Source organism: Enhydra lutris, unplaced genomic scaffold (genome assembly GCF_002288905.1).
Source record: "Enhydra lutris kenyoni isolate GAN:26980312 unplaced genomic scaffold, ASM228890v2 scaffoldscaffold30, whole genome shotgun sequence".
Taxonomy (NCBI): domain Eukaryota; kingdom Metazoa; phylum Chordata; class Mammalia; order Carnivora; family Mustelidae; genus Enhydra; species Enhydra lutris.
In genome coordinates, this window is record NW_019154114.1 from 6,640,408 (window position 1) to 6,657,416 (window position 17,009).

At 40.6% G+C, this 17,009-nt stretch overlaps 1 protein-coding gene across 1 annotated transcript; it reads right to left on the reverse strand.

The window, feature by feature from the left end:
• Positions 1–1,212: 1,212 nt before the first annotated feature.
• LOC111152968 (proteasome 26S subunit, non-ATPase 7) lies at positions 1,213–9,545 on the reverse strand. Its single transcript, XM_022511731.1, has 7 exons — positions 9,372–9,545; positions 7,025–7,116; positions 6,112–6,204; positions 5,308–5,405; positions 4,667–4,747; positions 2,816–2,907; positions 1,213–2,174 (listed from the first exon to the last, which is right to left on the reverse strand). The coding sequence occupies exons 1-7, from the start codon at positions 9,443–9,445 to the stop codon at positions 1,730–1,732; spliced, it is 975 nt and encodes a 324-aa protein (XP_022367439.1). The 5' UTR covers positions 9,446–9,545; the 3' UTR covers positions 1,213–1,729.
• Positions 9,546–17,009: the final 7,464 nt, after the last annotated feature.

Genomic DNA, 17,009 nt, shown 5'->3' on the forward strand with positions numbered 1-17,009 from the left:
ATTGCTCAGACCACTTACATAAATGACCCACTCCTTGGAATGACATTCTCATTACCCCTCTAGTCCCAGAAATATCCTGGCTCTTCCCTGATCATTTGCTGGAGAAAGTTAATATTCGAGGTTTCCTTTCTCAATGAGTATGTTTGAAATGTCCAATCTCAAAAGCTTCTTTGGCACTCCTCTGGTAATAGTTCTCAGGCCTTGACTGTTATGTCAAATATTTTATTCGATTAGATGCAGCAACCCTGATCTTGACTGCTGAAACAGATTAAGTAAAAGTTGGTTTTCCAGTTTTTCCTTGACCATCCCATTTTATTTATTTTTTATTTTTATTTTTTTAAAGATTTTATTTATTTGACAGACAGAGATCACAAGTAGGCAGAGAGGCAGGCAGAGAGAGAGAGAGGAGGAAGCAGGCTCCCTGCGGAGCAGAGAGCCCAATGTGGGGCTCGATCCCAGGACCCTGGGATCATGACCTGAGCTGAAGGCAGAGGCTTAACCCACTGAGCCACCCAAGTGCCCCGACCATCCCATTTTAGATCAGAATCTTCATGAACCATGAAGTCAGCCCTTAATGTTGGCATGCCTCTAGTAAGTAGAATAAAAGCCTATTTACACATCATACTGTCAGCTTCCCCCTTTCCACTCACTAGCTCTTTGGAATAAAAGTTGATGGTTCCGGTAAACTTTGAGACATTAGAACACTGTACAGTGGTTCCTGAGAGTCAACTTAGTTTTAGTGCCATTTTGTTATATCCTTAAATTTTTTAACAGTGATAATCCATATGGTACATGAAAGAACTATCTGCTCAAGAGAGGAAATTAGTATCTAAGGGACTCCCAGAAGTCAAATGATTAAGTACTTATTTGTTCTGAGATCTGAAATTTTGGGGCAACTTTGTTCCATCCACTGAAACATCCCCACTAACATCGGGGTCCGACGTACCAAGGCCTACTGCAGTAACTGTGTCCCTTATGAAAAACTGCTCCAAGGTACTTCACAGATGACCTGAGGCACAAACTAGGACCCAGGTCTTCTGGGATCGGTTAAGAGCTCTTCTCACCATCAGGTTGTTTTTAAAGGAATGAGACTCTCCTTCATGAAAGATTCCAAGTCTAAATTCTTTAAGGCAGCTTCAATTAAAAACGAAGTCTTGGCTGCTTCTGAAAACGACTATCACTCTCAGAATCAAAAACGACTAGAACACAGACTTACAAACCAAGTCATTTAATTGTATCTTCAAAGGTAAACAATATATGGAGCTGGCTCCCACGCCCTGAGCTTGCCAGAGCTCCGGGTACAGAGTTCAGAGGGGTCAGAACTCAGGGTGTTCTAAGGCTTACGGAATTCATGCACTCCACTTTGCAATTCTGGAAACTGCCAAAAACCAACCCCAAGAGTCTTCTGAGATGGGGAAAATTCAACTTCCAGTTTTACAGGTAAAAGAGTGAAGAGTACCAATAATGTTCTGTTTACCTCTCTTCACTTTTCTCCCGAGATCTGAAGTCTGAGCTATCATATCCCCCACGCACAGCAGCCTAAGCCACGGTTTGGCTGTGACATCAGTGCCTCTGTGCACTCACTTTCCCGCTGCAGCGAGCGTGACCCAGGCCAGAGAGCTCTCAGCAGTATAGCTTTTTAAAAAGCACTTAAAGTAAAAAGAACCCTCTAGTGGCACACTGAGTTAGTTTATAAGATTTTAATTTACAAATTAAAAAGCTACATGTTTTATTTTTTCTCCTTTTTCTCTTCTTTCTTTCCATCACTCTTTTCCTTATCTTTTTCTTTTTCTTTGTCATCTTTTCTATCCTTTTTGCTCTCTTCTTTTTCTTGCCCTTCTTTCTTTTCTGCATCCCGGTTGGCAATCTTGTTGTTGATGAGGTTGTGCAGGGCGACCACAGAACGGATCAGTGAGGCCAAATATACCACTACCATCTGGTCGTTGGTCTTCAGGTAAAAGGCCTTGACAAACTCCTGGAGGCTGACATCTGGCAGCAGGTTGAACACGTCCTGTAGCTGGTAGATGATCTGGTGGTTGATGGGCAGCTTGCCTGTGGCCACTTTTTCTAGATAGCTCCTGATATCCAGAAGCTTGGAGTTCAGTCCCTTCAAACCATGGACCTGGTTTGTGATCCGCTGGGAAAGAGTGCCCACTGTAGTGTCTTTGATGTCTCTGTAATAACCCACAAGAAGAAGGGCAGGAGAAAGCATCAGTATGCCATATTATCACACAGGTTCCCACAATCTAGGCAAACACCCTGCTTGGTGGGGAAGGGCAAGTTTTCAAAAGAAAAATGTTACTTCATCATTTTGTAAACTGCCTTAGTTTTGATTTGGAGGCATATATTTTTCTTATCACAGGACGTTTTTTCAAAAAAAAAAAAAAAAAAAAAAAACAACTAAAATGAAACCATTTTTCACTTAAAGGGTGGCATTTTTTCACTTGCATCTATACGATGTTGTGAGAAGCTTCCATCAGGACTAACTTTTTGAATTGAGAAAAACTATGACCCTTTCGAATTAAGTCAATTATAGTATTTTAAAATAAAAACCCATCCTAACATAGCTGTCCACAGACAACTGGCTACCTTCACTGAAAACAATACACATGGGAAGAATAAACGCCTGCCTTGCCTTCCCACACGTGTTCCTGTCACAGTCAACACTGCCCTTTGCCGATAAGGTGTGTTATCCACGGTCATAAACTGTGACTCAAGACACTCTAGAGATGATCCAGGCCTGGAACCCAGATCTCCCCACTCCTAATAGAGCCTCTTGGGCTGTTTATGATTCTGATGCCATCCTGCAGCTCACCGTAACAAATGCTCAACTCCAACTTCCTCGGCTTCCTCAGCTCCAATTTCACTGGTCACGTGCTCAAATGTTTTTGAGGTTGGAGTTCCATCCTGGGAGAGGAGGCTTAACTATAGTTATTTACTTACAAACACCCTGGCACATGTTCTTTTCACACCTTGATTCCTCTGCTTTCAGTCAGATCACCTCGCGGGTGCATCACCGGGCTTCCCAAGGGCTGGTAGAAATGGGTGAGGTTTGCTTTGAAAGCTCAGCCTTCTAGATTGACACTGCAATGGCGCTGCTCCGTGTTTCTGAGGAAAATCTTGATAATCCCTTAAGCCCACTGTGGGAATGGACACTTGAGGAAGTCTCAATTAGGCCGATTTTTAAAGCATACAGTTCTTTCTAGAATAGGCAGTATACAGAATACGTGTACCGGAGGCAAGCTCATGTCAGATAATCTAACTTTTAACCACCTACTGTCCCTCAGATCAAATGATGCCCGAGCACCAAAACAATGCGGTCAGAATAACCGGCTTTCTGTGGCCGGAATTAGTCAAAAGGTCCATTCAGGGATATGGTTCCCTGTTATCACCTAGTGACTTCTGATGGGATTCAGGAACAACTTTCCTCAGATCTCATGCCAGAAGAGGCTGGACGTATGTAACGACTGTGAAGTGTCTGCAAGGCAGCAGCGAGGCCTTGGGAAAGTCACTAAGTGGTATAAATGTTAGCAGTAATTATTTTATCCGGGACAGTGTGAATCCTGCAAATGCCATTTTCGTCTTATGTCTGCCAGAACGGTCAGGACTACACGGAACGCCTTTTCAGGTACTCATTTTTCCTTGGCTTCATTTAATGTTGTGGCCTTCATGTGCCTTTTGTCCCCTACTTAAAAATCTTCATTTGTATGTGTGCATGCATGGGTATGTGTGTATGTAAGAGCCTCTGATTCCTTTTTGAAAAAGACAGGGTAAAATTAACTTTAAAAACTGCACCAGACCAAGGATGAAAGCCTTATTGCAACAAGGAAATATATTTCTATGTAAGATCTCTGGTGGCAAGACAAGGAGAGAAACAGGAGGACAGAGCTCGGTGCAAGGAACATTTGCAGGGAGTTACCCTAAAATCTTTTTCCTGATTTAAAAACTGAATGTAAGGATAAAGTCTACATATCTAAATCCAAAGGCAGAGTTTATCCTCAGACTTTTGACTCTGAAAATTCAAGAGGAAGCTCAAGTGCAAAATTTTATGCTCACGACAAAACACATATATTTTCACATCAAATGGTACCCTAGAATCTGAGTTTAGTTTTCCTAGAAATAGAGGAAAGCTATATTCTGAAACCTCTTTGTGTCTACACCCAAAGCACGCAGCAGGTATTAGATGCTGTGGAGCTGAGTATTTAAATGTCAGATCACACAGATGGGTCTTGCGATCTGGCTCCAGGCAGCTCTGACTCACTCTATCTGAAAACCTTTGGCTCATCTATAGGGAATGAAAATCTTCAAGGAGAAAGGAATGCTGGCGCAGAGGACCTGAACAGTGGAAACTGCATTAGATTAAGACTAAGCTCACCAGGCTCTGCATTTCCTTTGCTGTGAACATCTCTGGGCAATCACAGGATGAGTCTGGGCCTCAATTTCATGTGTAAAAGGGGATTTTAGATTTCCACGGTCCTCTTGATTTCTAAAATTTGGTGACTCAAAAACTCAAGGGGGAAAGAAACAGTATCAAACTGTTGACAAAAATCAACAACCTACTCTTTTGTTAGAAATGAAAGATTTGTTGACTTAAAAACAACACAAAATCCAAATCGTCCAATAAGCAGCAAATCTAATGTCCTTGGCTCCTAGGAAGAGGACTTACATCATGAACTTCTTCCACTGAAATATACGCTTCTGTGGGCAGTCCCAGGTCCTTTGGCTTCACATCAATGATGACCAGTACCTGGCAGAAAAACACACCTTAGCAAACCACCTCACACCAAGCACATAAGGAATAATCACAGCCATTCTTCTGATGATGATTACCGAAGCTACTTCATTCATTCAATCAGACAAGAGTTGGAATTTTCAGCAAAAATGAGTCTACATTTCACATGATCCCACCATTTGCCCCGCTCTTATCACCCTCATCCACTAACAAGCTTCGAGGTAGTACAGCGTGGTTATCAAGCATGAGGACGCCAGAATCAAGAGAGCCAACGGTTTGATCATGGCCCCCACAAGCAGGAGACCTTACTAACAATTCTGAATCTCAGTTTTCTTATTGTAAGGAGGAGAACAACCCCGTATAGTGACCGAGAGGATTAAGCACATAGCACATATTTACTCTTACTTACTAAATACCCTGGGTTATTGTATACTATACAAAACACTACCAATTAACACAGGCAGTTCAGAGAAAAAGCATGAAATGATTTGCTACCTGAATCCTTCCTAGGATTCTTATAAAAGTTAGCTGGCAAGGAATATCATTCAAGCGTTTTAAAGATAGAGCACACTTACTGAGTTAGGGCAGTATCTTTTCATGAGTTCGTTAATGGCGATGTCATTCTTGTGTAGTTTAGGGCCTGTGTGGTACCACCCAACTATTCTTTCTCTGGCTGGGAAGGAAAACATTAGTGGGTTTGAGCTGTTACATGAAGATCTATAGAATTCCCTCAAAAAGGGTGGTAAGAACGCTAGTCCTTATGTTCTCTACTTTTTCAAAATTCCATATATCTATTTTAAATCTTGACAGACCTGTGAAATCTAAAACTGAAAACCAGAATTCTCGGAAAATAAGCAGTGAGGGAAATTCAGAGATATCTGTATCTCAGACTAGCTGAGACCAGTCACACATGACACTAGAAAACAATTCCAAGTCAACACAGAAACAAATGCAAGTCTATGTCACAGAGACTAGAACTGTAAACATTGTGGGTATAAACATTTCCAAAGCATACATGGTTGCTATAATGAAATAAAATGAAAATGATACATGTGACAGAGAGTATATTTACCCTGATGGTACTTGGGCTATAGGGGCAGGTAGACTTTGTTTGATAGTTCTTCACTTTTCTGCTACAGAGGGCTGGCTAGATGCCAAACCAAGGTCTAGCTGGCCTTAAACGGCTACTCTATCTTCTCATTCCTCTACTACGACTATGCTTACCTAAGTATAGCTAAGAGAAAGAGCCCTCAACATTGAAGAAAATGGAATATTAATAAATGAAAAGACATCAGGGGCATGCACCTGGGTGAACGCACACACCTAAAAACACACATAGATCAATGCCACAATGCCTTCTTAAAAACATCAAGACATACCATTGACCTTCTTAAACATTCCGTACATGTTTTCCAAATAATCATGGTCTAAAAACCAGACGGAATCATCTTTGTCATCTTCATCAAAAGGGACTAAAAAAAAAAAAAAGATAAATATTTAGTTTAGGGTGATGGATGGAACTAGCCTAGGGGACCCTTAGGCCACATTGGATCCACTTAAGTGGTTTGTACAACATGGTATTAAAATTATTTTTGAGTAGCTCTCCTTAAAAACTGGGAGATTTCATGTAAAATCCAGACTTCCAGCTTCTCTTGAAATTGGAAGACCTGGTAACAACTGGCTAGAGCCAGGGAGAGCTTTCCCCCTTTAAAATGGACATCTGCTCAGCAGTTTACTGAAAGTCCCATCACTTGCTAATGCTTTCCTTTGACAAATAACATAACTGCTTGGTCCTTTCAAATACTGAAGTTCATGACATCTAGTCTAGAGTTCATTGTAGAGCAATTATTTTGTTCTTTGTTGTTACTTTAGTCATAAAATACACGGATACATTCTTGTAAAGGTTCATGACACTGAGTAAAAGGTAATGGTCTCTGTAACCATGGCTAACAGTCTAGTGCAGGGATTTACAAACATCAGAGCTGCCTATTTTTATAAAGTTTTGCTAGCATACAGTTACCCCTTTGTTAACATACTGTCTATAGTTGCTTTCCTGCTACAAAATCTGAGGGACTGAGAGGTTGTAATGGAGACCATATGGCTTGCAAATTTAAAATATTTACTACTTAGTTTAGTGAGTAACCTTTAGCCTTTCTCCTATATTTGAGCAATTCTGACAGAGAATTTCTAGGTTGTAGTAAAAACAGAAATCATGTTTTTGTTTTTTTTTTTAAATTTTGAAGATACTTGACATTTTAACCCAGGCTCAGAACGTTAACATTTGGCTTATACCTGCAAAACTGTTGGATACGTCGAGTACTTTCTTTTGCCATGACCCTAAAAGCACACCAACAACACGCTTCTGGTTTCCAACCTTGCCTATTCTGAAGGAAAAAGCAGAAGGTCAGTCTGACAGGCATATAGAGATGTTGACCCAAAAATTAGGTACTCAGTGGGAAATATCAATGGTACAGATACAATTTGGCTTACCTGGGAACTAATCCCACTAAACAAACAGAATAGTGTCAGGTGTCAGGTTAGTCCTTAATACTAAATTTTATTTTATTTTTATTTATTTATTTGACACACAGAGATCACAAGTAGGCAGAGAGGCAGGCAGAGAGAGGGAGGAGGAAGCAGGCTCCCCGCCAAGCAGAGAGCCCGACGCGGGGCTCGATCCCAGGACCCCGGGACCACGACCCAAGCCGAAGGCAGAGGCCCAAACCACTGAGCCACCCAGGTGCCCCGTTAATATTAAATTTTAATAAATATAATGGGAAATTCACCAACTTTGTACACTGGCAGTCTTTACACTGTTGACTGCAAGAAATACACGCTCAGAAAATTTTCAAATTTTCTAGAACCTGAAAAAAGAGAAAATGAAAACTCCCCACGTCTGAAGAGTTTTAAAATGTTACTTGGTTGGTGTTTGAAAAATACATTTCATTTAAGTTATGCTGCCACCTTTAACTTTTCCTTCTGCAGTTTTCTCCTTTAAACTTTCCCCAACTTTCTTTTCCTTAAATATTTTCAGAGATAAAGATGCTGAAGTAGAACCACTTTTATGGGGTGGCTTGCCAGTTATTCTCTGGAATATCTATTCAACATGGACAAGCCCCACTAGAAGTTCTAATTCTCTGTACCATCTAGGGGCTCAGAAAATGGGTTCTGATGCTGAGATATGCGTGTGCCACCTGTGGTCTCCGTGAATGGCTTAATCAGGCAGAAGTCAGAAGTGAGCAGGTAAAACTGACAGGATGGCTGAATGAGTAACAGAGTTTACTTCAGAATTTCTATCTACTTGTCAAACCTCCTCAGTGACTTCTGTCTTTGAGAGCTACAAGTGTTTCACTTATACGATCTCATTTCACTGACCTTAATGTATTCTCCTTTGACCAGTAGCAAATGTGTCTCGCAATACAATTCCACATTCAAAGGAAAGACAGAGGCCACTGTGAAACGAACTATAGTTCCTTAACAGTCACTGTTTTCACTGTACTATTCTTCTAAACATACAGTCTGGCAAATATATAAATGCTTACTAAATTTGGGATTTGACTAAAATGAAGGTTTCTGTATCCATGGTAGTTCTGATTTGAGGGGAAGTCTTAGGCACGGAATTGTCACACATCAAAGGAAAGTTCCACACTCATGTGCTTTTCTTTTGGTCTGCAAAAATACTTTTTTTTTTTTTTTAAACCCCATATCTCTTATGACACAGCAGTTAGTAGTGTCTGTCTGCACTATGTCCTCCAAATAGAACTGAAATGGTGCTTGCCCCTTAGCCCCTCTAGTATCCAAGGGAGAAAGACAGTGACTACTGTACAGTGGGAATGCATGCAAAAGCTGTGGAGATGGGGACCCTAAACCTCATGGAGTCGTGACTGTTTTATTAGCTATGGTTGAATGAGTAGTTGTAGGAGGCAAGCTGCAAGACAACAGGCACTTCGCAACTGACTTTATAGCAGATGCTCCCAAGTGGGCCTTTACACTTGCCAATTCAAGTAATTACCATGTAAAAGTTATGAACACGTGTAACAGGTCCAGCGGGACGAACAGCTCCAAAACAAGGGAAGGGCAGGCGGAAGAAACATCTATGGGATGTTTCAGCTTATTCATTAACGCCCAAAGCTACTCAGGTTCTCATTTTTAAAAGAAAAGCTTGACACCTAATCTACATTTTAGGTTACCATCAAAACAGATTCCTGCTTAGGAACTACAGCTTTTCAAGGGAGCCCCCTCAGAGACCAGAATTTTGGTGACAGCTTTCACAGGCACAGAGACGCAAATCTGTTAGGCTTTCCCACGAGGCACCGAGTCTTTCTGGTGAAAAGGGGAGGACGAGGTGACAGGTGGGCACGAGGCCTGGGGGATCAGGACCAAATGAAGCTTCCTCCCCAATACTCTGGCAGCGTACAGACTTGGGTAAAAGGAACGTGCAGTCCGGGCCGCAGAGTGACGGCTGGGGACGGGGGACGAGGCTGGTGATTTAGGCTTCGTGATCCGAGGCTGGTCCGGGCCCCTCGGCGAGTCTGTGCCACCCCCCGCCCTTCAGCGCCCCGGCGGCCGCCGCGCCGTCCCAGCGTGCCAATGACTCAGCAGCGGCGAACCCGATAGGCCGCCCCGCGCACCCACTCACCGGTTGAAATGATCCACCACACTGAGCAGCACCAGGGGGTGAACTACCACCTTCTGCACCGCCAGCTCCGGCATCGCGACACACCCCGCCCTCCAGACTCGGCTCCTTGCGACCCGCAAACACCGGCAGCAGCAGCGACACTCGCGGATCCTCCAGGCCCGGCTCCTCCTCTTCCGGCTCGGCCGCCGCCGCGGTCCCCCTTTTCCGCTCCCAGAGTGCCGCGCGCGCCACCCTGGATTTTCGCGCCTGCTGCCATCTTGAGGAGGGGAAAGGCCGGAGCAAGGTGGGGCCCGGCTTGGGTGACTCATTACGAGTTTCCCTGGTCTTCGAAGCTAAAGGGACAGTGGCGACTGAGAAAGGTTGACCTCCTGGTGTTGGGCCTGCACCGTTACCTGCAGCGGCTTTTCGTTTTAGTTCCTTCCCAGTTCACACCCTCCTCCCCCACCCCGTTCGAAGACTAGAAAAAATATTAGAAGGAAGTAATAACTCATTTCTCCACCACCCAGAAAATGTTCACCTTTGTTTCAAGCCAGAATCCTCCAGAATTTCTTAACTTTTAAGTCTTTAGCATTAGGGCATGTCGTTAAAGTAGATTTGGTAATTTATTTCATTCTTATTGTCGGGGAATTAACCCTTAATATTTATTATGGACTCATGACAGATAATCACCTTGTATTTATATTTTTCTACCTGTTTATATTACTTACCATTTAATTAGGGCTAGAAGAATTCAGTTTGTGCCTGGAGTCAGGTCATTCAGGTTGATTTTCAAATGAAAGCTTAGGTAAGGTTTGAAGTAAGGGTAAAAACTAATTCCAAATATGCTTTGTTATTTAGCTAGGAAAGAGAAAAAGGAAGACTAAAGGGGGTAATGCGGGAGGCAAAAATTTAAGCGTATCTGCGGAAGGAGACAAATTATTTAATTCCATACAAGTTTGTATTTCTAATTTTAAGTTGCTGGTTGTGTAAACAGAAACAATACTTAAGCAACTTGAATTGTTTGCTTATTGTTTGCCTTTTTTTTTCCCTTAAGATTTTATTTATTTATTTGAGAGAGGGGGAGAGAGAGAGCAGTGGGTTGGACAGAGGGAGAAGTAGGCTCCCTGCAGGGCAGGAGCCCGGTTTGGGGGGACATCCCAGGATCTCGGGATCATGATCTGAGCCGAGGCAGGCGCTTAACCGACTGAGCCAACCAGATGCACCTGTTTGCCCTGTCTGAATGACCTTTTACCTTCCCCATAGTACTGGAGGTCGAGTCTGACCTCTCTCAAAAATAACCAAGAGACTTTTGCTCTGAATTTTGGTCTCCTTCCAGGGTAATCAGGGAGCTTTTGATAATTCTTTTCTGGGTTCTACCCATCAATTTATTATATATACTCTTCCTACTTTTGGGGACATTGCTTTGGATTTTCCTCATTCGTTTTAATATTTTTGATTTGGCTAATAATGATTGCTACTAATTAAGATAACAGAACTTTAAGGTAAAGAAAATTTAGGTCAGCCCCTATTATGTGATTGTTAAAGCATGCTTACTGCTGTTTAGTGCCTGATTCAAAGTAGATATTCTTAAACTTTTTTTTTTTTTTAAGATTTTATTTATTTGAGAGAGAGACAGGAGAGAGAGTGCACAAGCAGGGGGAAAGGCAGACAAAGGGAGAAGCAGGCTCCTCGCAGAGCAAGGAGCACAAAATGGGAAGATCAGGACCCCAAGCCTAAGGGAAGCCAGACACTTAACTGGATTGAGTCACCCTGTCCTTCCCAAAGTAGATATTCTTGTTTCATCTCTTATATCAAGCTGTTCAACACAGAGTAGACATGTATCTGTTACGGAAAGAGCTCCGAAGAATTCTCTTTCCCCAATTTTGTTATTAAAAATGTAATAGGTATCAGAAGATCAAAGATTGATTTTGATTTTTCTCCTGTCAAGTAAGTCTAAAGAAAGCTTTATTTTTTTTTCTAAAATACGTAAAGAGTTTAATGAAAATGGCTTAAAATCGTAAGGGAGTTTTTTTTTTTTATTTAAGATTTTATTTATTTATTCATGGGAGAGAGAGAGAGAGAGAGAGAGAGAAAGAGGCAGAGGGAGAAACAAACTCCCCACTTGAGCCAGGGAGCCGTTTATGGGACTTGATCCCAGGACTCTGGGATCACGACCTGATCCAAAGGCAGTTGCTTAACCATCTGAGCCACTCAGGCGTCCTGCAAGTTATTTTCTGACTTGCCCCTCCTTTTTTTTAAATGGAATGAAATTTTTTATTTTTTAATAAATGAGATTTTCATTTTTAAAATGAAATCATACTTCATATTGTAGCCACTACTGGGGGCTGAATTCATTCAGAGGAATGCAGAAGGAGGTATAAGAAATCCACTTTTGTTCATTGAATTCTGTACTTTAAGAGGACCTGATGACACCTTAAGGATAATACATTTTCCTCTCTTTGATCATCTTTGTTTTTCATTTTTTTAATGTTAAGTTCTTCTTTTTCCAGATTTATAATGATGTAATTAACATATGACATTGTGTGTTTAATGTGTACAACATGATGATTTGATACACATATATATTACAAAATGATTTCCACACTAAGGTTAGTTAATACCTGTATCCCCTCACATAATTACCTTGTGTGTGTGTGTGTGTGTGTGTGTGTGTGTGTGTGTGTTGTGGGGGTTGTTGAGAACATTTCAGATTTGCTCTCTTAGCAACTCTCAAAGTATATATAAGGCAGTATTGTTAACTATAGTCACCATCGTGTACATTATATCCCCAGCTTATAACTGGAAATTTGCTCCTTTTCACCCATTTCTCCCACCCTTTCAACCTCTGGCAACCATTATTCTACTCTTTGTAAGTTCAACTTTTTAAGATTCTCCATACAAGTGAGATCATACAGTATTTGTTTTTCTCATGTATTTCACTTAGAAAAATGCCCTTATGTTCCATTCCAACCATTGCAAGTGGCAGGATTTTCTTCTTTCTGATGGCTGAATAATATTTCGTTATATATGTATAACTTTTTTTCCATTCCTTTTCCCCCTGTTCATCCATTTTCTTTATCAATTGATCCATTAATGGACACTGATGTTTTTTCTATGTCTTGCCATTGTGAGTAATGCCACAATGAACGTAGAAGTATGGACGTCTCAGATAGTGATTTCATTTCCTCTCTATCTATACCCAGAAGTGGGTTGCTAAATCATGTAGTTTTTTGAGGCATCTTCATACTTTTTTTCATAGTGGCTGTACCAATTTACATTCGCATCAACAGTGCACAGGGGTTGGTTTCCTTTTCTCCTTGTCCTTGCCAGCACTTGCTATCTCTTGTCTTTTTGACAGTAGCCATGTTATTATGGTGTGAGATGATACCTCATTGTGGTTTTGATTTGTATTTCCTTGATGACTAATGTTTTCATGTACCTGTTGGCCATTTGTATGGATGGAAAAATGTCTATCCAGGTCCTCTGCCCATTTAAAAAAAACTATTATTGTTTTACTGTTTGCTAATGAGTTGAATGAATTCTTCACGTATTTTGGATGTTAACTTCTTATTAGGTACATGGTTTGCAAATATTTTTTCCCCATTCCATAAGTTGCTTATTTTGTTGTACAGAAGGTTTTTAGTTTGATGTAGTCACACTCATTTATTTTTGCTTTTGCTGCTTAATCCTTTTGGTGTCATGTCCACCATATTGTTAAGATCAGTGTCAAGCATCTGTTTCCCCTATGTTTTCTTCTAGGAGCTTTACATTTTCAGGTCTTAAATGAAAGTCTTAAACCCATTTTAAGTTAATTTTTGTGAATGATGTAAGATAGGGGTCCAATTTCATTCTTTTGCATGTGACTATTTGTTTTTCTCAGCACTATTTATTTATTTATTTATTTTTTTCTCAGCACTATTTAATGAAGAGACTATCCTTTCCCCTTTGAGTATTCTTAGATCCCCTGTCAAATATTGTCCACTGAGCTCTCATTTTCTTCTGTTGGTCTATGTGTCTGTTTTTATGCTTACCATACTATTTTGGTTGCTATAGCTTTGTAATAAAGTTTGAAATCAGAAGGTGTGATGCCTCTAGCTTTGTTTTTGCTCAAGATTGCTTTGGCTATTTGGGGGTCTTTTGTGGTTCCATACAAATTCTAGGATTGTTTTTTCTATTTCTGTAAAAAATGTCATTGGAATTTTGGTAGGGGGTGCATTGAATCTATAGATGGCTTGGAGATTATGGACATTTTAACATTATTAATTCTTCTGATTCATTTTTAAAAAAGATTTATATTTATTTACTTGAGAGAGAGGGAGCATGAGAGAGTGAGATCATGAGCAGGGGGAGGGGCAGAGGGAGAAGCAGATACCCTGCTGAGCAGGGAGCTCCATTTGGGAGTTGATCCCAGGACCCTGAGATCATGACCCGAGTGGAAGACAGATGCTCAACTGACTAAGCCACCCAGGCACCCCTATTTGTATCTTTTTTTTTTTTTTAGATTTTATTTATTTGACAGAGACAAACAGAGAGAGAACACAAGCAGGGGGAGTTGGGAGAGGGAGAAGCAGGCTTCCCGCCAAGCAGGGAGCCCAATGTGGGGCTTGATCTCCGGACCCTGGGATCATGACCTGAGCTAAAGGCAGAGGCTTAACCGACTGAGCCACCGAGGTGCCCCTATTTGTGTCATTTTTGATCTTTCATCAGTGTCATAATTTTCAGTGTACAAATCTTTTGCCCTTGGTTAAATTTATTCCTAAGTATGTTATAGATTTTGATGCTATTGTAAATGGGATTGTTTTCTTTATTTCTTTTCTAGATATTTTGTTGTTAGTTTTTAGAATCCCAACTGATTTTTTTTAATAAACATGTTTTTATAAATTTATTTTTTAAAGTAGCTTCCATACCCAACATGGGCCTTGAACTCACATCCCTGAGATCAGGAGTCTCATGCTGTACTAACTGAGCCAGCCAGGAGCCACAGGATCCCAAATGATTTCGTATGTTGATTTTGTATCTTGCATCTTTACTGAATTTGTTTATTCTAATAATTACTTGGGTGACCTTTAGAATTTTCCGTGTATAAGATGTATAAGATTTTCATGTGCAAACAGATATAGTTTTATTTCTTCCTTTCTGATTTTGATGCAATTTCTTTCTTTCTTTTTTTTTTTTCTTTCTTAATTACTCTGGCTAAGACTTCCAGTATTGTGTTGAATAGGAGTGGTGAGAGTGGCCCCTCTTGTCGTGTTCCTGATCTTAGCAGAAAAGCCTTCAACCTTTCACCATTGAGTATGATGTTAGCTATGAGCTTATTATGCATGGCATTTATTATGTTGATGTACGTTCCTTCCAAACTAAGTTTGTTGAGAGGTTTTGTTTGTTTGTTTGTTTTTTTAAAAGGTTTTCTTTATTTGACAGAGACAGAGAGACAGACACAGAGAGAGCACAAGCAGGGGGCGCTGCAGAGGGAGAGGGAGAAGCAGGGTCTCTGCTGAGCAGGAAGCCCAATGCAGGGCTTAGTCCCAGGACCCTGAGATCAAGACTTCATCCAAAGATAGGTGCTTAACACCTTAGCCACCCAGATACCCCTGTTGAGAGTTTTAATCATGAAACAATGTTGAATTTTGTCAAATATTTTTTCTGTATTTGAGATGATCATATGGTTTTAATCTATTAATGCAGTGTATCTTATTTATTTTTCTCCGTGTGTGTTGAACCATTCTTGCATCTTGTGTATGAATCTCACTTGATTGTGGTGTCTGATACTTTTAACATGCTGTTGACTTTGGTTTGCTAGCATTTTTGTTGAGAATTTTTGCATCTATATCTATCAGTGATATTGGCCTGTAGTTTTCTTGTGTTATCTTACCTGGCTTTGGTATTAGGGTAATGCTGGTCTTATAAAATGAGTTAGAAGTGTTCCCTCTTCAATTTTTGGATGAATGTGAGAAAGATTGGCATTAATTCTTCTTTAAATGTTTGGTAAATTCAGTGATGGTTTCCATGAAATCCTCTGGTCTTGAATTTTTCTTTGTTGGGAAGTTTTTGATTATTGCTTCAGTCTTCTTGTTATTAGTCCATTCAGATTTTCTGTTTCTTCATGATTCACTCTTCTTTTTATAATTTTCTTTTTTAAAGTAAGCTCTACACCCAATGTGGGGCTTGAACTTACAACCCTAAGACCAAGAATCACATGCTTTACTGACTGCATAGCCAACCATTCCCTGATTCAGTCTTGGTATGTTTGTGGGAATTTACCCATTTCTCCTAGATCATCCAATTTGTTGGTAATTGTTCGTAGTAGCCTCTTATGATGCTTTGTATTTTTGTGGTGTCAGTTGTAATCTCTCCTCTTTCATTTCTGATTTTATTTGATTATATCTCTGTTTTTTTCCTAGTCCTGCTAATGTCTTGTCAATGTAGTTTATCATTTAAAAAATAGCTCTTAGTTTCATTGATCTTTTCTGGTCTCTATTTCTGTTCTGATCTTTGTTATATCTTCTGCTAATTTTGGGCTTGGCTTTTTTTCTTCTAATTCCTTGAGGTGGTTAAAGTTAGGTTGTTTATTTGAGATCTTTCTTTCTTTCCTTTTTTTTTTTTTTTTTTTTTAAGAGAGGGAGTGGGAGGGGCAGCAGAATAAGGAGAGAGAGAATCTTAAGCAGGCTCCATGCTCAGTATGGAGCCCAGTGCTGGGCTGGATTTCACAACCCTGACGTCATAACCGGAGTGGAAATCAACAGTTAGGCGCTTAACCAATTGAGTCATCCAGGTGCCCCTGAGAACTTTCCTTTTTCTTAATGTAGGTATTTATCCTATAAATTTCCCTCTTAGAACTGCTTTTGCTATATCCCATAAATATTGGTATATTGCGTTTCAACTTTCATTTGTTTCAAGATATATTTTGATCTCTTTTTTGATGTTTTTCCTTCAAACCATTGGTTGTTCAGGAGGATGTTGTTTAATTTCAAATGTTTGTGAATTTTCCAGTTTTCCTCCTTTTACTGAATTCTAGTTTTATATTACTGTGTTTGGAAGAGAATCTTGGTATGCTTTCAGTGTTTTTACATTTGCTAAGGCTTGTTTTGTGACCTAACATATGATCCATGTTCCATGTGCCCTTGAGAAGAATGTGCATTCTGCTGCTTTTGGGTGGAATGTTGTGTATGTGTCTCTAAGGTTCATTTCATCTAGATTATAGCTTAAATTTGGTAGGGGACTGGGGCTGGGATGGTCTGGGGGCCTGAGGCCACAGAAGCTGTTCTGGCTCTGGGGCTGGCCAGGAGCCTGGGTTTTTGGGAGTCCACTTGGAGCCTGAATTCATGGGGTCTTTCTGGGATTCTGGGGTCATAGAAGCTACCTGGGCCCACAGGAGCCAGCTGAAGGTGGGGTGGGTTGGAAGCCTTGGTTTGTGGGATTTGGCCTGTAGGTGCAGGCCCGGTGCTGGGGTTCATGGTGAAGTTGGGTGCTCACTCTTCTCTTCTTCCCCTACAGAAAGGATGTCTCTTTTCCTTTAAGCTGCCCAGGCTTGGGGGAAATGTGACAGGAGTAATGTAAAACTGTCCTTCCCATTCTCTTCAATGCATCTTTTCTTGTTTCTATGTTTACCTTGAATTTTTACCTCTTGTGAAGGTATTTTTGCATGTGGATAGTTCAAAT